The sequence below is a fragment of the Brassica napus genome, chromosome A2 (genome assembly GCF_020379485.1).
Source record: "Brassica napus cultivar Da-Ae chromosome A2, Da-Ae, whole genome shotgun sequence".
Lineage (NCBI taxonomy): Eukaryota > Viridiplantae > Streptophyta > Magnoliopsida > Brassicales > Brassicaceae > Brassica > Brassica napus.
In genome coordinates, this window is record NC_063435.1 from 2,851,517 (window position 1) to 2,871,330 (window position 19,814).

Here is a 19,814-nt window from a genome sequence, read left to right on the forward strand (position 1 = left end):
CGGGCGTGGGTGGCCCATTAGCCGTGGGCGGGTCGGGGCGTTACAATTTTCTTTGTGACAATCATTCACATGGAAGATAAGAAGAAAATGATACAACTGACAAATTTAGCACGGTTTTCCTCAACTATTGTTTCCCAAACACTATGGTTGCAGTGAGATAGGTCAAATAAGTCTTCCCATGATGTCGCTATGATGTGTATGCCCGTAAGGCGCTTTCTTCCCAGAGATGAGTTGAACCCATGATGTCGTCCATACGTTCTTTTTATAACAAACCCACTCTCTTTCCATGTGATACACATGCCCGTAATCTATGCCAGTTTAACCTGTGTTTCGTCTCATTACATTTCAACATTTATACTTTGATATTTTACTTTTCTTTTCATAGAAATTTCAAAATGTTTTGGGCAAAAAAAGCAGAGCTTTTGATAAACAAAACGATACTAATTGTTTATAGTCAGATCTGTAATCTCTGTATCGGCGGTCGCACTTTCTGTGCCATGTTTACAGCACATCTTACAACTTTACAATTAGAATGACATTCTTTTTCTAAATGTCAGAAGGCTCTTAGAGCAACATTATCAATAGCAACTCTTAGCAAACATCTTAGAATTTTTAATTACTATTTTTAGTCTAAGAAGTTTTCTAAGATACTTAAGTAAAATACAATATTATCAATGGAACTTTTCAAGGTTCTTAGGTATAAAAGATGCAAGGGCTCCAGTTTGGTATCTGTCAAAAGTTTCCAAACACCTAATTTCAAATTATTTACCAACACGTTAGGGATCAATGGGGAGGCTTACAAGTAGATAATGGTGGCAAAAATCACAAGAACAGCTAGCCGTTGTCTTGATCCATCTTGGTTGAACAAATAGATAACAGCAGCAAGCTTGAGTATTAGCAATATGTCAAGCTGAAACGCAATCTCAAATCTCTGTACCACCACTTGCCTTTGACCTGCATGTTGTTGCTGCTGCTACTGAACTTGACCACCTTGCGCTTGGTTCTCTCCCCCAGCCTCAGTCTCTTTGCTTGGTCTAGTCCTAAACCATCAACCCAAAAGAAGATAAAAACCATCAACCCAAAAGAAGATTCATCATCAAGCCTACAGCTTTCTACCACAAAGTCATCTCAAAAGCAACTCCACCAGTGATTTGAACCTAAATACGATTCTTCTCCATTACACTACTCAAGAGTAAGTAAGGAAGGGGAAGTACAATACAAAGCCTACACCTTTCTAGCACTAAGTCATCTCAAAAGCAATATCACCAGTGATTTGAACCTAAAGGGATCAACTTTACACAGTTTTTCCTAGCTAGAACAATTCAACCAACAAATACGATTCTTCTCCATTACACTAGTCAAAGAGTATCGAATGGAAAGTACACTTACATGGGAACATGGTAAGTGAGAGGAATGAGATAGTTTAAAGGAAGACCAGCCACATGTACAGGAACCGCATAAACACCAGCTCCACGGTTCGTCTGTTCATCGTACTGCCCAGGATTCGACCCGGGAACAAGACCCGGATACAAACCCGGATACTTTGGAGAAACACCATAATCCGGATCCTGATCAAAATTGAATCATTGAGTCAATTCAAGATCAAACCCTTGAATGATCTGAGAGAAAGGTGGAAGTTTTACTGTTCATTCATCACTTATCCAAATCAAAATACACGAACCTGAGGCTTGATCTCAGCATCTTCGGGCATCTTCAGAGGAAGGTTGCTGTGACGTTGAAGAAGACGCCTTCTGCGGATCTTCTTGCGTCTCCCTCAGCATCGTGCTATTCGTCTCCGCCACGGGCTTCGCCGGATTCTGCTCACCCAATCGCCTGCTGCCACATAGCACTTAAGGACTAAGCCGAAAACTTCTTAGTTAAGATCCGTTTGTATTCTTTTTAAGTGTTTTTGATTTAATTTTCGACCCAAAAACACTAAGATATGGGCCTAAGAAGTGCCGATAATGTTGCTCTTAGAGCATTTTTATTGGTGTAATATCTTAGAGCACTTCCAACAACAATATCTTAACAATAAAATTAAAGAAAAATTAAAAGAAAGACAAAGAAAAATATTTCAAAATGATACTTTTAGATATGATACCATAAGCGTATGATTCCACGTGTGTGTATTTAATTGGTTCAGTTTATCAAAAATAATTAATTTTAATTAAATAATTATATTAATGTTAAAATAATAATATTTTTTAGTTAAGAACTTCAATTTGAGAAGCTTACCAATAATGTTGCTTTTACTTAAGATTCTAAACTTAAAAAAATAATATTTTAATTAAATTTTAGTCAATGAATTAATTTTTAGTTTTTAGAAAAAAGCTTAGTTTGACACATTCATTATAAATTTCTAAAAGTATCTTAAAAGTCCTCGTTTAATTTTTTTTTATGTATCTCTCATAATTTCTATAATTCTTTTTTAATTACTTAAAAATTCACTAAGTATCTATTGATTGGAGGTGCTCTTGCGATTATAAAATGCATTCATGATGAAATGGGCTCCTTTTATATTTTACTACCAAGTGGAGAAAGTTTTAGTCGATCGATTGAATTAAATTATAAAGATATGACAAAAGTGGATATTTCATTGATTCTTTCAAGAAACTTGCCTATATCTTAAAATATAGATATGTCCGAACTCTGAACAGAGGAGGTGGAGCGGGGCTGAATCGGATCGGAGCGGTTCAGAGTGATGTCTTTATAGACATAATTACTTGAAATATTTATAGAAAATGCTACTTAAAGAAACTTTTGGAATAGTGGTGTTTAACTTTTTTCTTTTTGTCCACTAAAAGTTAATCCATAATACTAGGAGTTTGTAAATTTTATTTCTTAACTATTCTTGTGTTAAGTTTTAAGAAACAATTTTAGTGGAATTTTTTAATATATGAAACCATAGTGTAGACAAAAAAATCGGGATCTTTCTTGCTTTAGACTTTTAGTGTTCCCTTGTTTGGGACTTAAGCCTCTCCGATGTTGGAGCTTCGTCTCCGGGGATTATGAACCTGCTGGCAAAGTGTTCTATCAATGTATCCCACCAATGTAATGAGTTTTCCTCTGTTAATGAAATTTTAGTGTTAAAAAAAAGTGTAGACATTTTCTATAGGTAAATAGAAAATAGTATTTTCTAGTGCCATTTTGTGAAACTGGATAAAATTCACAATAGTTTTTTTTTTGTTAGAGTAGAATGAGTAAGAAAACTCTTATAAAATCTCTTTTTTGTCAAGTTTTTAATAACTTTTCTGCATAAGCAATAGCTGTATATTCAGAATACCTTATTAAATGAGACCAAGTGGTAAAGATGTTTCTGTCGGCATTCACATTCAAAAGACTAAGCTACCCGATGTGTAATATCTAATTGCCAAAGAAGAAACAAAGAGGAGACATATCATTCTTTAAATATACATGGTGATCAGTTATCGTAATTCACATGGCAAGTCCCAAATAAAAAAGTCCAAAAATATATACAAAACAATGGTTTCCCGTGAGATCTTCTTACTACTCTCACTTATCCTTCTCAACCTAGCAAACACATCGCAGTCTTATGAACCAAAGGTTCAAGCATTTCTACACCCTATTTACAAAGACAAGGCCTCAAATCTCTACTCTTTGCCTTTATCCATTGGCACGGATCTCCCTAGCCAGAACTTCCTCATCGACCTCAACGGAGCCGCACCGTTATTGCTAAACTGTGCCACCGCGGCCAAATCCCCTTCACACCGCTCCATCAAATGCGGTTCCACAACATGCAAATTCGCAAACCCTAGCTTTTCCTGTCCGAACAACACCACCAAGAAGCCTACCTGTGGCAATTACCTCTCAACTTCATTGACTAACCGACCAGTCAATGCTAGGTTCCTCCGAGACGCCTTCTACTTACTATACACTCCTAATGGAGTATACCATATGGACAGCGAAAAGATCTCTACGTTGACTTTGACTTGCACTGATGATGCAACTGCCTTAAAGTCTATACCCTCGGCTTTCAATGGGTCCATTGGTCTAGCTAACACTCATATATCGATTCCCTCACAGCTTGTCTCTATGTACAAGTTTCCTCCTAAGATGTCACTTTGCTTGCCTTCCACGGAAGGAATGGAGTCGTACTCCGGTGATCTTTGGATCGGTGGAGGCCCTTATTATTATATGCCTTTCAGTAAAGATGTCACCACGATCTTCGCCTCCACGCCTTTGATCAGTAGCAACTCTGGTGAGTACTTAATCGATGTGAAGTCCATCCAAATCGGTGGAAAGAACATTCCTATACTCCATGGAACTACAAAGATCAGCACATTGGCTCCTTACACTGTCCTTCACACTTCCATTTACAAGGCTCTTCTCGCAGTCTTCACCGGAAGTGCTAAGATGGTCAAAGCTCCGGCGGTGAAGCCGTTCGGTGCGTGCTTCCGCTCCAACGGAGGACGTGGAGTTCCGGTGATCGAGCTTGTGCTGAGAGGAGGGGCTAGGTGGAAGATTTACGGGTCGAACTCGCTGGTGAAGGTGAATCAAAATGTGGTTTGCTTAGGGTTTGTTGACGGAGGTGTGAGTCCAAAGAGCCCTATAGTGATCGGAGGGTTTCAAATGGAGAATAATTTGCTGGAGTTTGATGTCAAAGCTTCCAAGTTTTCTTTCTCTTCTTCTCTTTTGCTTCACAACACTTCTTGCTCAATTTCTAGGTTCTTTGGAATGTAGTGTACATGACTGATTATCGATGTTATGAAAGTTATCATCTTTCTTACCAATAAATTTAAGTCAATGAGATCTAACAGTGTCTTTTTCAATCTGTTGTACTTTGACAAGAAAGTACACCAGATCATTCTGAGTTCTGACATATTTTTAAAAGATATAACACCGACAGTACATAGATATTTGTAAGATATAACTAATTTTTTTTCCTAGCTTCCGATACCATTCTAACATTTCTCTCGAGATACAAGTGATATATGTGATTAGACAATTCTGTTCTGACCACAAGAAGTATTCTTAAAGAAGCGCTCTGGTGATATATGTGATTAGACAATTCTGTTCTGACCACAAGAAGTATTCTTAAGCAAAAGCGAAGATGAGAAAGAGAACTTATTAGAAGCTTCAAGACCCAACTCCATTAGATGATCCTCCATCTGAAAACCTCCTATCACCATTTCAGTCGTCTTCATAGTCACACCTCCGTCCAAAAACCCTAAACAAACCACATCTCTCTTCACCTTAACCAGCAAGTTCCACCGATTAATCCTCCACTTAGCTCCGCCTTGCACCACCAAATCAATCACAGGAACCGCAGCAGAAACTCCCATCCCTTTGGAGCTAAAACATGCATTGAAAGGCTTCACGTTTGCTACTCTCAACATCTTGGCTTCTCTCACAAATTCACTAACCAGAGCCTTGTAAATGAAACCTTGCAAGACAGTGTAAGGAGCCAAAGTACAGATCATAGCGTTTCCACGCCTTTTCTTACCCAAAGGAACGACGTTTCCGGCGATTTCGATGGACATAACGTCGATAAAGTACCCACCGGTCGTTTGGTCAATTACCAGAGGCGTTGAGGCTAAGTTCTTGGAAACATCGTTAGTGTATGGAGAGACTCCTCCAATGTGAAGGCTTCCTAAACCGGCAGGTTTAGATGGCAAACAGAGAGACAGCTTTCTCCGGTTTTTGTGCATAGATGTAAGCTGGGAAAGGAGCGAGAACGAGGAGTTGCCAAGACCTATGGTTCCGTTTACAACCTTTGGCATGAGTCTCAAGGCGTTAGCGTTGTTGGGGCAAGATAATATCAACGGAGAGTGGACGGAGTTAGTGACGCCGTTAGGTTTCGAGGTGAGAAAAGAGACGGAGTCAGTACCGAGAAGTGTGTTGAGTGGATGCTCGGTGAATGAAGTGGAAACGTATTTGCCACAAGTGTTGGTCTTGTTGAAACAGAACGAGTCGGGCTTGGTTTGTTTGCATACAGCTGAGTTGCAACGAATGGAGAGGTAGGTTATGGATTTTACGACGGTGTTGCAGCGGAGGAGAGCGGCTGAACCGCCACCGAAATCTATGGCGAGGCTCTGCGTTAGAGGAGAGTGATTAATGTTTCCGAGGTTGAGGTTTGTGTAGTAGAGACTCGTGGCTTTGTCTTTGATCAAGGGAAGTAGAAAAACAGATGGGTTTGGTTTTTTGACGCCTGCCGTGAGGGAAGTTTGTAGGGTTAAGATGATGAAGAATGGGAACAAGTTGATCAACGATTGTTGTATACGTTTACTTTTTTTTTTTTTTTGGGAAATGATATGGTTGCTACGATGAAAGTGATAGTGTGTTTTATAGTAATCAAGTACTCCGTTTGTGTGAGTGACCTTTGGTAGCTTTCTCGGGAAGCTAGGTCATTGGGTAGATTTCTTTAGAAGCTTTCTAATTTTGTTTTTTATGACTGAATATTAGCTTTCTAATTTTGTTGTGTTCCAGTGAAAGAAAAATTAATTGTAAATAAGATCAGATAGATGATTGGTATGACGGATGTTTAAATAGAGTAGTAAGTATAAAATTAAAAAGATTAGAGAAATTTAACCTTTTGCTCTTACAAAATCGTAGACATGTAAATATAAAAATAAATATTTTATACCTCAAACAGTAGACTTATAGTAATTAATTATGCGGCTTGGAAATTTTAGGGTTTTTATTACTGTTTGTCTCATTAATGTACAATTTTTTTAGAAACGTTATACGGATAATTAATAATTTATAACAAAAAGAAAATAAACGATGTTTTAATAAGAAAAACGGATTATATACTAGTTTATTTAAATTTCGACTGGATCACATGTGTTACACGCTGAAAAGTCAAAAGATAATGTCATGACTCATGCATGCGTGAAATGATTCTATTTCCGGGAAGGCCGCGTAGAGCAGCTAGTGTTATGGAGCAAGAGTGAGTCACTAAAAGCCATAAGCGTGGTGCTAAAGTCGAAATCGATCATATAATCTTGAAGCTGATGTGTCCCAATGACCATAGACTCTTTAGGTTTCTTTCCACCGTCGACGAACGCCAAACAAATCACCGTCTCCATCACTCTCACCACCGTATTCTCACCGTGAAAGCTCCACTTTACCTCCCCTGCCCTCCCCGGCACTCCAATCTCTATTACCGGCACATTCTTCAGTCCCCTCTTATTCCTAGAGGAAGCGCCTTCGTCGAAGCAGTCTGTAAATGGTGCATGCCCTGGAGCCTCAAACATTCCTATTTTCTGTGTAAATAAGTTGAACCTCAAATTTAAAACAGAGATTATTAATAAATGATAAGACAGTTTTTTTAGAATTTTTACATATATCAAAATAACTAATACTATTTATTTATCAACAATTTATAACTTAAAATATGAAATTTAAAAATGGTTATATTATTGTAATATCTGAAATTTGCCACTATTAACTAATTTAAAAATGAGAAATAAGAAGTATTTTGTGATTTTGGTAAAAACTTGTCTTTCTGTAAGAAACTAATTTAAAATAACATAAAATACTATTATCATTTGAGACAGAGTATTTATTATACAGATGTTGGATTTATTATACACGTAAATTTGAATCCCTACTATCAAAAATAAGATTTTTAATTTGTTCATGTATAAAAATCAGTTTATTTTTTAATACCGTTGCTTTTTGCGTAAACGACCGAGCAAGAGCATTGTAGATATCGGTTTGCAGTACGGTGTAAGGAACCACCGTGCTCAGCCTAGCTCCGCCCTCAAGCAAACTTGGGCTCAACGATAAAGGGCTTCCACCAACGTAGAACGACTGGACGGAGAGTAGATAATCTCCCGAGCCTATATTTTTCAACGGCGTTAAAGTCATCGGAACCCGGTTATTACCACCTTTCACGCCCCCGATATAGAAGTGACCGGTTCCGGAGGAAGGCAAGCAGAGAGCGAACTTCGGGATGATGTTAAACGCTGACGTCACCTGTCTCCAGAACGGAAACTGTCCCGGAGAAAGACCAAGAACTCCGGCGAGTTGAGGGGCGAGACCTTGGATGCGTTTCTCTTCGGCGCAGGAGAATGTGAAGCGGGGGAGGGAGGCTTTGGAGACGGTGGCTCGGTCTTGAACGACACGGCCGGTGGTGACGACGGGGGTTACGCCGAGAGGGGTTGGTTGCCGGTAAAGACAGGTGTTCCCGTCGCAGCCGTTCCCGGGGATGGATTTGCAGGTGGAGCTCTGACAAGTGACAAGGCGGAGTAACGATAAAGATTTGAGTTTACGGCAGTTGAGCCACGTGAGGCTGGTTTGGAGATCGAGGAGGAGGTTGACGGGAGATTTTGCGGCGGAGTCGATGTCGAGAGTGGTGTAGAATTGTTTGGTTGGTTCGTCTTTTGTGATCGGAAGAAGGTATTGAGCTTGTGATGTCAGAGTTATAGCGGCGAACATGGAGAGGGAGACGGTGAGGCGCATAAGGCCACCCATATTTCTTTTCTTATTAGTCTGTTTTTTGGTTGTTGTGATGAAGTTGGACAATAGATGTCTGATATTTATTGACCTAAGAACACGTTTCGTATTTTAAGAAAATGAAAGATTAAATTATTTGAGTATTTTTATTTCCTTCTATATAAAAAGTAATGTATCCTTTTTGGTCACCATTAATGGTATTGATCAATGCATCATACACTATGCATGAGACCATTAACTATATTTGAGAAAATGGAGACCAGTCGGTGTAGCATTAACTGGTAGGGGTAATAACTTGGGTGGTTAGATCTACGGTATAGTATTATTTTGACCTGATCATATATCAAAAATACAATATTACTTCTTTCCAGATCGGAAATTGATATAAACAAATACATTCAACTTGAACAACAATCATATCTAAAACTTCAAACCTAGCTAGAGATTAACACATTTCAAATTGCCAGAGAGTTAATCCTAATAACTAGCTCATCCTGTTGTATATAATGCCTTATGTAACTCTTGTCTTCTTATGGCATCTCCATCCATATTTCATATTTTCCTCTAATATGAAGTAAAAGTGAATATAAAGTAAAAAATCCTGCAATCCAATTACATATCTCACTCTATAGTGAAGTTTACTCCATAAATAGAGTAATTTAATTTTGTTTGTTCATCACTCCATATTCACTTTTACTCTATTTTGGAAAGAGAAAATGGAGTTTAACATTAGAGATGCTCTTAATATCCTATCCGTTTCAAAAAATTACATATCCTAAAAAAATATTTTGTTTCAAAAGATGTATTTTTTATATTTCTAATGCAATTTTTGTCAACTAATGATAAAAAATTGTAAACTTCAAGAACATTAATTGCATTTATTGAAGTTTTATTGGTTTTAAAATATAGAAAATATTAAAATTACAAAAACTATGCATTAATAACAAAGTTTTATTATGTTTTATTAATAAGTGTGAAAATTCCAAAACATATATTATTTTGAAACGGGTAGAGGATATCTTGTTTAATTAGCATAAGTTTTGAACACCCAAATACGCTTGTCTTATAATCGTAACCCTAGTATGGATTATAATAAGTAAAAAAGGTCAAACTAAATAATTGGAATTATCATTCATTTTTCAAAATCAAATAGGTGTATTAATCTAATAATCATTAATATTTTTTTTTGTCTTATTACTTATTTCTACAACTTTGATTGCAATCTGATTTCTATTTGAAATATCTAAACATAGGAAGAAAGGAGGAAAATAAGGAACACTCTGAAAAGAGTTGCCCCAGAGCCACTAAGATTAGATATAATTTGAAACTTAAACTTCAATTGGATGTTTCAAAAAAAAACTCCAATTGAACTAAAGAAGATACAATGAAATAACTCAAAATGTTAAAACTTTCATTCAATATTTGAAGCAAAGTAATGGGAAGACCAAATGGTTTTGGTCGCTTTCTTAAGCTCGTATTTTTATGTTCTCAGTAGATTTTATTTTTATAAAAATATCCTACTTTTCAAATTGGTTTTATTTGAATATGTATAGTCGTGAATTAATTCGTGGTTACAGTAGGTGAGTTTCCAACTTGTTGAATTCAGTTTGGAACTTCAGGGTGAATTATTGATGTCGTCAAAGAAGCCATTATAACTTTCCTTCTTGATTTAGAAAAAATATGGTTGCTACTTGCTAAAATGGAATTGACGATGTGCTTAGAGTATTTAAGTCCTTTCCGTTGACGGGATAGCATGAGACTTTCCTTGAAAACGTTGGACATTTGGTTTGTATATTTCCTATAAGGTTTTCTACTTTAGTATTTGGTTAGTCTATCATCTCTGATCTCCATCATATGTGCGGTACTTAAGTACTTTGTACAGAGAAAATTTAGAAATTTCAGTTAAATTTTCAACGAAAGATAAGAGTCGTTCAAATATTTCTAAAAATCATGTATACTCTCTCTCTTTTTATATATATATATATACATATCTCTCTCTCTCTCTATATATATATATATTTCTTATTTTGCAGTGCAAACATAAAACCAAATGTATAGATTCAACTCATATAAACCCATGATTTTGTTATATTTACTTTTACATGGGGAAGAGGTTGATTGTTTGTGGTTTTTGAATTGGTTTTTGGTTTTAGTTTTTCTAAAAACTATTTTTTAGACAATCAAGTTTTTAGATAAATAGATTCCTTATAATCTAGGAAAACTAGTTTTTTCAAATAACTGTTTTTTCCAAAGAAAAACCAAAATCCAAGTTTTTGTGGTTTTTTTCAAAAACTCGCGACAGTTTTCAATTTTTTTTAATTAATGTTTTGCTATATTTATTTATTAATACATGATAAATAAATAAAACAATAACTAATACAAGCAAATCAGATTTAGTAAAAAACATTTGTTTAATAATATATAATACAAAAATCATATCTACTAAGAACATTTCTAAAACTTTTTCATAAAATAAAATAAAATTAATTTATTATTTTTTTATGTAAAGGTTACCTGTTTTGTTAATAAATATATTGCTATTATTTATTAAAAATTTCTGATATATTCTTTTAGTAATTTAAGTTTGTGTAAAATAATAAATGTTTCAGCTAAAACTTCTTAAAAATAACATAAAAATTTTAAAAAAAAAATTTAATCAGAATTTAGAAAAAAAAAATCTAAAATCAAATATAAAAATCCAGAATAAACATTTTATTTTCAGAATAAATATTTTATTTTTCAGAATAAACATTTTGTTTTTCAGAATAAATATTTTGTTTTCAGAATAAACATTTTATTTTTCAGAATAAACATTTTAATTTCAATAAAAAATATTTTATTAATTTTAAAAGAAAAAACAGAAACTAATTAAATTATTTTTAAAAAAAATTATGTATGCTTTGATGATAGTATTTTATTTTTTTATTTTTCAATAACAGATATTTTACTATTCATAATATTTAAAATTTCTTTTCTTTTAAAAACAAAAACCAAAAACTAAACCAAAATCAAAAACCACCAATCAAGTTTTTCAAAAAACCAAAATCTACTGCAAAATCAAAAACCAAAAACTAAAAACCAAAAACTAAAAACCAAAAACCAAAATCCAAAAACCAAAATCTAGAATCTAACAAAACAATCATCACCTTAAATTTACCTCACATTTACTATCGTTTTTCAAATTTACTTTTAAATGATAATCATTTTCATAAATATATTAAGTTTATATGAAAAAAATAAAATTAACTCTCCTAATTTTTTTGTATAAATGTTTAATAATTATTTGTAACAGTTTATAAACCTAACCCACCTACTAAATACTAAATTCTAAACAATAATCAATAAACCATAAACCTAAATGTCAAAATATTTTTAATTGAGTATATTTTTGAAAGTTGTATTTAACTTAGTGTATTTCAAGCAATTTATCCTTTTACATAACTTTTGAACATATATCATTTCTGTTTCTCAATAGATTAAAAAATATCTTTATATTAATCTAGACTCGTTTTGTTTGTTTCTTTTAATTAGTGTGATATTACAGAAGTTCACAAGCAAAACTTATTTATATTTTTGAATTTACAAATCAAAATATTTAAGTTTCAAAACTAGTTAAGTGAAATATTGATGATATATAGTTTAGATCTTTACTCCAAATAATATATATTTTGAGACATAATATCAGTAGTGACTCTTCTAAACTTATATTTTCTTAAATTTTACTTAGGATATATATTTATTTAAATAATAAATATTATAGGCACAAGCTTAAAAGAGAAAAATAACTACTAGTCTTGATTCTCTTGAAGACTGAAAATATCCAACCTTTTTGAAACGATTTAAAAACTATCAGTTTGAATGGTATGTATAATATCATATATATGTTTGTTATTTAGTGTAAAATGTCTAAATTATTATATCGAAATGGAGGAATGCTATAAATAGATGTGAACACATAAAGAAGATATTATTCAAGAGAAACGGGACAAAAAGATGTGAACACATAAATATATGGTTGCTACTTGATAAAATTGAAATGAAGATCTGCATACGTGAGACTTTCCATTTTCAGTCTCTCATCTTTAACAAATATGTGAAGTACTTTTATAGAGATAAATTTAGAAATTTTATTTAAATTTACAACAAAAGACAGAGTTATTTAACTATTTCAAATAAATTATATATAATCTTATCATATATATATATATATATATATATATATATATTTCTAATTTCTTAATTGGCAATGCAAAAATGAAAACGAAAAGATAGATTCAACTCACATAAGCAAATGATTTTGATTTACTTGCTTTTACATGACATTTGAGACATATCATTTCTATTTCTCAATAGATTAAAGTGATGTTTATATTAATCTAGACTCGTTAATGTGATATTTTAGAAGTTCATAAGCAAAACTTATTTATATTTTTGAATTTAAAAATCAAAATACTTTAAGTTTCAAAACTAGTTAATGAAATAGATGATACTTTAGATTTATACTCCAAATAATATATATCTTGAGAGAGAATGTTAGTAATGACTAGTGAGTACTCTTCTAAGTCTAACCTTATTTTTCTTAAATATTACTTAAGTTTAATAGTTAAATAATAAATATTATAGGGATAATCTTAGAAAAAGTAATAAATAACTACTCTCAGTTACAAAAAAACTACTCTTGAAATTTGAAAATATCTTACTTTTTGAAACATCTATCAATTTGACGTGATGGTGTATATCATATCCTTATTGTTTTGTTTTTTTTGAATAAACTATATGCTTATTGTTAAGTGTGAAAAATCTTCAAATTATCATTCATATCGAAATGGAGGAATGCTTTCAAAAGATGTGATCACATAAAGAAGATATTATTCAAGAGCAACGGGACGATATCATAATGTCATACGCATGTGACTGATTCTATTTTTAGGAAGGGGAAGTGGAGCTGCAGGTTGTAGAATGGAGCAAGAGTGAGTCACTAAAAGCGAACGTAGACGTGCTCAAGTCAAACTCCAGCAAATATTCTTGAAGTTGATGTGTCCCAATCACAACCCAATCGTTCGGATTCATTCCGCCGTCGTAGAATGCCAAACACATCACCATCTCACTCGCTTTCACCATCGTATTAGCACCATAAAATCCCCACGTCACCTCCCCTGTCTTCCCCGGCAGCCCAAACTCTATCTTCGGCACGTTCGGTCCCGTCATATCCTTTCCGGCGACGTTTTGTGCATCGAAACAATCTTTAAACGGCGCAACGGATGCGACCTTAGATATCCCCATTGCCTGTGTAATTTCAAATCCCCCCCCCCCCCAAAAAAAAAAACAGAATTAGTGAAAATCTCATTTTTAGCATGACATTGCTTCATTTCTATTTTTTTTTTTAACTTGGAATGTATAAACCTAAGTTTTGTCCATGAAATGGAATATAATTTTTTTTTCTGTAAAAAAATATCCTCACCTTTTTCATTTAAAAGAAACTCCTCATTATAATGTATAGTTTTAAACATTATTATGTGGTGTTCATCTTCTAAACCGAATTACGATGTCAAGATTTTAGTTTTATTTCATATAAGTGTAAAAAATGATTTCTTATCTTTGGGAATTATACCTCTGCCTTGAGTGTAAATGACTGAGCAAGGGCATTGTAGATGTCGGTGTGGAGTACAGTGTACGGAACCACCGTGCTTAGTTTGGCTCCGACTCCGCCAAGAAGCAAATTAGGGTTCAACGTCAAAGGAGTCCCGTCAACGTAGATGGATTGGACAGAGATTAGGTAATCTCCTGAGTCAGTTCTCATCGGCGTTAAAGTCTTAGGAATCTGATTAGTGCTGTTATCGAAGGGAGGGATGATGTAGTAAACGCCGGCGACATAGAAGCGACCAGTGCCGTATGAAGGCAAGCAGAGAGCCAGTTTCGGGATGACGTTAAAATCCGAGGTCACCTGTTTCGTGAACGACGAACTTCCGGGAGAAAGACTCAAAACCCCATCTACCGGAGGGGATACACCTTGGAGGTTGTAGGCACATGAGAATGTGAAGATGCGCAAGGAGACTTGGGAAAGTAAGTTTCCCCCGTCGGTAGTGGAGAAGGAGGCTGCGTCTTGGACGACACGGCCCGTTATGTTCTCGCTGCCGAGAGGGTTAGGTTGCTGGTAAAGACATGAGTTTTCGTTGCAACCGTTTCCAGGGATGACCTTGCAGGAGTCGCTGTCGCAAGCGATGGTGTGAAGAGATGTTAAAGATTGGAGTTGGTGGCAGTTGAGCCACGTGAGGTTGGTTCCTAGGTCGAGGAGGAGGTTTAGTGGAGATTTTACGGTGGTTCCGATGTCGAGAGTGGTGTAGAATTGTTGGGTGGGTTCGTGTTTTGTGATTGGAAGAAGGTATTGAGCTTGTGATGTCAGAATCATGGCCGTGAAAATGGAGAGGAAGCAAAGTTTGCCCATCATTTGTTTTCGTTAGGGTTTTTTTTGTTGGTTGGTTTGTGATGAAGATGGACTATAACATATGTATGGTATTTATCTACTAATAATAGGAATCCTGATTAATTCCAAAGGTTGTGTGTTTTTATAAGAATCATAATTCTTGTTAAAACTTGTGTTTGTTCATTAAGGTGTTTTTTATAAAAGGTTGTGTCTCTTTCTTGGTAAAAGTTGCGTTAGCTCATTATTAAAGGTTGTGTCTCTTACTTGTTAAAGGTTGTGACTATTCGGATATGTAAAAGATTATGTGTAATATTGTGACTATTCGGATATGTAAAAGATTATGTGTTTTCAACAATTAAAAGTTGTGTCTTTTTATTAAAAAATAACTGTTTATATTGAAAGAATGTGATAGCAATCATGATTAATTCCAAAAGTTGTAAATTTCATTTAAGTTAAAAGGTTATTTGTTTTCAACAATTAAAAATTGTGTTTCTTTATTAAAAAATAACTGTTTATATTGAAAGAATGTGACCATTTATATTGAAAAGTTGTGACTTTTCATATAAATATTATTTCAATAAAAACAACCTTTAAATTGAAAGAGATGTAACTTTTCAAACAAAATTTTGAAAATCTATAAATAGCCTATATATATATGTCCATGCCTTCTCATTGCCTTTGCCCTTTACTGAGGAAACTTCTGCTGATTATTCTTGTGATATTCTAATGGCTGCTGGTGGAAAGAGGCCTAGGGGAATCTTCAACATGTTAGATACTGTCAAGCGATCTCGAAAAGAGAAGAATAAAGGAAAACCATCCACAGAAGGAGATGATGGAATTAATGGAAACATGGATAAAAAAATATGGCAGGAGTTTCCTCATGATCTGTTTGAAGCGTAACAGAATGCCAAACATATGGTGCTTGGAGTTTTACGGAAAACACATAAGGATGAATTGTCTAGGCAATAAAGGTTGTCTGATGATGTTGTCCTTGAGGTCCAGACAGATGAACCGTCTGATTACCTACAATGCTGTTACCAGGGAGTGGGCCAAGGTCCCTGGCTGTACCGTTCCTGGTGGGAGAAAGAGGCTTTGGATCGCTTGCGGAACAGCGTTCCATCCCTCCCCTACGGCTACGGCCTGATGAATCATCTTTTTACTTTGTTTCTCTTTGGGTCCATCTTTGAGGTTTGTATGTCCTCTTGGAATCGAACGGTTCACACTCGGTTGGTTTGTTTCTGTTGTTTTTTTTTGGTTTTTCTTTTTATATATTCGGGACTGCAGTATACTTACAAAGCATCGTGTTGTGTAATAAATAACTTGGGGTTGTGTACTTGTCGGAACTTCTTTTTTTGAATTATACAGAGGTATCCTGGCCCCACATAAGTGATGCAGACTAGTCACGTGTTGCCCCGTGTCGGTCTTATGTCCCTGGCGATGCCGAAATGTTAATTCTCCAGTGGTCGGAATTCGAACCCAGGTGGCGGTACTCACAGCTGTAAGCCCTTTACCACTAGAGCTAGAAGCCCCGGTTCTTGTCGGAACTTCTTTACACAAGATCTGACTTTTAACGCAAAGGAAACTGTTAAACCATTTTGTATTGTTAAACCCTTTTTGTATTTAGTATCAATCACACGTGTGGCATACCAAGTACACTAAAGCATAACAAGAACGACATCAAACTTAAAAGAAAAAAAATACTTGATAACATTAACATGCTGTAAATTACAATCAGTGGCTGAGCCACATGGTCATAGGGTGGGGCAGATGCCCCAAATGATTTTTAAAAATTTCATGTAAAATTTTGATAGTGTTCTTCGTGTCCTGGTTGGTTCCTTAAACAATTTTGGTAATGCCCCACATAACATTCATCTCTAGATCCGCCACTGATTACAATACAAAGTTGATGCATTCTACAGTAGTATGCAGGAGGAGAAAAAGAGACAGGACAGAAGAAGAGAACAGCTTCTCATGTTGCAAAATGGCTTCTTAGTTCTAGCTTGATTTGTGATTAGGTTTATGCCATGCCTCCGCTTGTTCCGGTCCTGATGATCTGGAAGAAAGCTGTAAACAAAGCAAATGGAAGGTCAAATACATATACACACAGATATTATAATCAAATGGTTTTACATTGTAGATAAATAGTTCGTTACAAGTGGTGATGTATGGGAAGTAAATATTTATTTTTTGAAATGATGTGTCAAAATAAAAAATTTATTTTTTAAAATTGTTAAAGTGTCTTTTATAATTAAACTGGTTTAAAATGATATGTCTATTCAAAATATATTGTAAAATATTATTTTAAAATAACTACCTTTAAATTTAAAAGTTATGAGTATTCTTATGAGTATCATTACAAAATAATTACTTTTAAATTAAATTTTTTTTTTTGAAAATCTATAAATAATCTATGTCTATGTTTTTTTCAAAGTAAAATCTTCACTAATCTAATAAAATGGCTAAGATATTTTTTTAACAAACCAACACTAACCCTTAGCGATTTTTTTAAATCTATTAGTTATAAGAGCTGTGGTTTATTAATTAGTTTAAAAAATTTGTTACCACAAGTTGCATTTTTTATCCGTACCTATGCTATTTGTATCTAACCACTTTAACTTTTGTAAAGTTGCAAATGTCCTACAGTTGCAACTCTCTATTAATTGTTATATGTACTTATTCTCGTCTAACCGTCTAACTTTTAAAATGTAACGTAGTTACAGTAGCGGTGCGGTGAACAGAGTTGTAGTGCCGATGTGAACGGAGTTTTGGAGTTGCAATGGCGGTGCAGCCATGGTGGAGAAAAGAGTTTTACGGTTGTTCTTGAAGAAGCAGTTTAACAAATAGATATTAAAAAAACAGAAATGAAAAGAGTTTTACGGTTGTTCTTGAAGAAGCAGTTGTAGCTATTGCGTATAGATTTTTTAGAAACTATAAGTAATTCATTTTTATAAGTAAATCATTGCAAATTTTAATTATTCTATACTATTTTATATTTGTAAATTACTGCGGTTATTGGTGATGGTATCTTTTGCTTATGAAATATTATAACTATGATAAATCATTACAACTATTAGTAGTGATAGAATTTGGTGGTGAAGCATTGCAATTTTTGGTGTTAACAATTATAACTCTTATCTAAACATTGTAATGATTGGCTACTAACCATTGCAACTTTTAAATCTTTATATTAGGAGTTATGTGAATTGACAAATCATATTTTAAAAACAAATTAGCAGAGATAAAGAGAAAGATCTATTTTTCAATTAATCATTAAAGATTTTAAAGAAACACATTAAATACAGAAACTTTATGTGTTATTCATGTATCTTAGTAAAAACCAAAAATGAGATTTTGACTGTATTGTTGTACAAAACGATTTTGTTGTAGCAGAAATAAAGTCAAATATTCAGTTTTTGAGATTTTTAAATAATTTAGAGAAATATATAATAAGACATATATCTTACTTTGCATAGACATGCGTGTAATTTTATTACAAACCAAACCTAAAACACACAGATTTTTAGTATTATCAATAAAAGAATATAGATGCATGCAAAATAGTTTTGTAACACATCTATTTTTTTTTTAAACAATTATAAACCATTTTTATAAAATATAAAAGATTTATTTCTATAAAATGAGTTTCCGTGCAATATTGCACGGGTTCCTTACCTAGTAGATGTAAAAACAAACCTAGGATCTTAGAAAATAATGGTGTTCTGTTTAATTTTGTTTGGTGGCCATAGTAATGGTATCTTTTAATATTTGAACGTTGACTACGTAACCTCCATGCATAATAATGATTTAATGCTTGACAACAAATAATATATTTGAAAAGAAGGAGAAGATCAATAGGTGTGTCCGCGTAGGCTAGTTTAAGGAACATTTAGCATTAATGGTACGTAAGAGATGCAAATTTTCAACCCTGCTTATGGAATACACTCACATGCATTGTGGGTTTACGTCAACATCATATATTTATTTCTTTCCAAAGTAGTTTTAATATTGAATTACCTGATATTAGGATAGCATTATATAGACATACATATATTATGTTAATATTATGATCACTTCTTGCTGGATCGAAAATTTGATAAACAGATGCATACAAAGGGAGTAACCATCGTACCTTAAACTTGTGATCAATTCGTTTCATATTGCTAGGAAAATCTTGGACCGGCATTGAATGACCATGATTACAAATAGCTCATCATATTGTATTAGACCGTCCTTTTAACCAATTGTCTCATGGAGAACTATTGTTTATAGTCCGAATCCTCAAATACATTATTCCACGTGACAATTCCTTTAATCGCAATTCTACTCTAGAAAGTCTCTTAATTAGTTTGTACGTAGAATCAATCTGACTTTCTCTGCGGATCAGCAGCTGAATCTAATTAATGCTGATTGGATGGCTCGTGTGTACCGGTCGGTCTCTGCTGATCACGATGACGTCTTCGGCTGAGGTAGAACAAGCTTTGTAGTAAAATTAAATCTCTAGTTTAACTCTCGTACATATCGACAAATACAAAACATATGGTTGTCGGATGAAGTAAACAAATTCAAACAGAGTGTGTGTAACTTTCCCTCCAAGTAAAGGAAAAAGGTTTTTTTTTTTGACAAAGTAAAGTAAAAAAAAAAGTTAAGAAGGATGAAACAAGATGCAGAGGCAAAGGAGCCAGCAAGGAAGATGAACCATACCTATGTATAGATATATCGCACTCTTCCAAGCCCAGAGTAACTCTAACCATCTCCAAAACTCTCCTCCAAGGCTCAAACCCAGGCCACAAGCCCTTCTCCTATCAATCCATTCGAGATCGCGAAAAACATGACCGGGAATGCGACAGTGACCAACACAATGCAGCTGCACGACGCACGCAACAAGCTCTTACAGGACGAACTATTAGACACATTGGCACAAGTAGCTGAAATGAGGTGGCGAAGTTGATTATGGACATGAGGCATAGAC

General features: G+C 34.2%; 4 protein-coding genes across 4 annotated transcripts; 1 reads left to right on the top strand and 3 right to left on the bottom strand.

Moving 5' to 3' along the window:
- Positions 1-3,413: 3,413 nt before the first annotated feature.
- On the top strand, positions 3,414-4,772 carry LOC106431454 (gamma conglutin 1). Its single transcript, XM_013872261.3, has one exon. It carries the CDS (start codon positions 3,415-3,417, stop codon positions 4,699-4,701), a length of 1,287 nt encoding a protein of 428 aa, XP_013727715.2. The 5' UTR covers position 3,414; the 3' UTR covers positions 4,702-4,772.
- A 249-nt stretch (positions 4,773-5,021) lies between these two features.
- LOC106431446 (probable aspartic proteinase GIP2) lies at positions 5,022-6,839 on the bottom strand. The gene is made up of 2 exons (XM_022694831.2): positions 6,812-6,839; positions 5,022-6,169 (listed from the first exon to the last, which is right to left on the bottom strand). The coding sequence occupies exons 1-2, from the start codon at positions 6,837-6,839 to the stop codon at positions 5,022-5,024; spliced, it is 1,176 nt and encodes a 391-aa protein (XP_022550552.2).
- On the bottom strand, positions 6,735-8,511 carry LOC106435006 (probable aspartic proteinase GIP2). Its single transcript, XM_048749455.1, has 2 exons — positions 7,633-8,511; positions 6,735-7,226 (listed from the first exon to the last, which is right to left on the bottom strand). Exons 1-2 carry the CDS (start codon positions 8,437-8,439, stop codon positions 6,864-6,866), a joined length of 1,170 nt encoding a protein of 389 aa, XP_048605412.1. The 5' UTR covers positions 8,440-8,511; the 3' UTR covers positions 6,735-6,863.
- Positions 8,512-13,270: 4,759 nt separating this feature from the next.
- Positions 13,271-18,899, bottom strand: LOC125582970 (probable aspartic proteinase GIP2). Its single transcript, XM_048749460.1, has 2 exons — positions 14,033-18,899; positions 13,271-13,707 (listed from the first exon to the last, which is right to left on the bottom strand). The coding sequence occupies exons 1-2, from the start codon at positions 14,867-14,869 to the stop codon at positions 13,348-13,350; spliced, it is 1,197 nt and encodes a 398-aa protein (XP_048605417.1). The 5' UTR covers positions 14,870-18,899; the 3' UTR covers positions 13,271-13,347.
- Between the last annotated feature and the right edge of the window lie 915 nt (positions 18,900-19,814).

Coding starts and splice junctions, on each gene's coding strand:
- LOC106431454 (XM_013872261.3), top strand. CDS start 3,415: ATGGTGATCAGTTATCGTAATTCACATGGCAAGTCCCAAATAAAAAAG.
- LOC106431446 (XM_022694831.2), bottom strand. CDS start 6,839: ATGACATTATCTTTTGACTTTTCAGCGT. Junction 6,170..6,811: donor ATCTTTTGACTTTTCAGCGT/GTAACACATGTG, acceptor CCCTCACGGCAG/GCGTCAAAAAACCAAACCCA.
- LOC125582970 (XM_048749460.1), bottom strand. CDS start 14,869: ATGATGGGCAAACTTTGCTTCCTCTCCATTTTCACGGCCATGATTCTG. Junction 13,708..14,032: donor CATTTACACTCAAGGCAGAG/GTATAATTCCCA, acceptor GAAATTACACAG/GCAATGGGGATATCTAAGGT.
- LOC106435006 (XM_048749455.1), bottom strand. CDS start 8,439: ATGGGTGGCCTTATGCGCCTCACCGTCTCCCTCTCCATGTTCGCCGCT. Junction 7,227..7,632: donor CGTTTACGCAAAAAGCAACG/GTATTAAAAAAT, acceptor TTATTTACACAG/AAAATAGGAATGTTTGAGGC.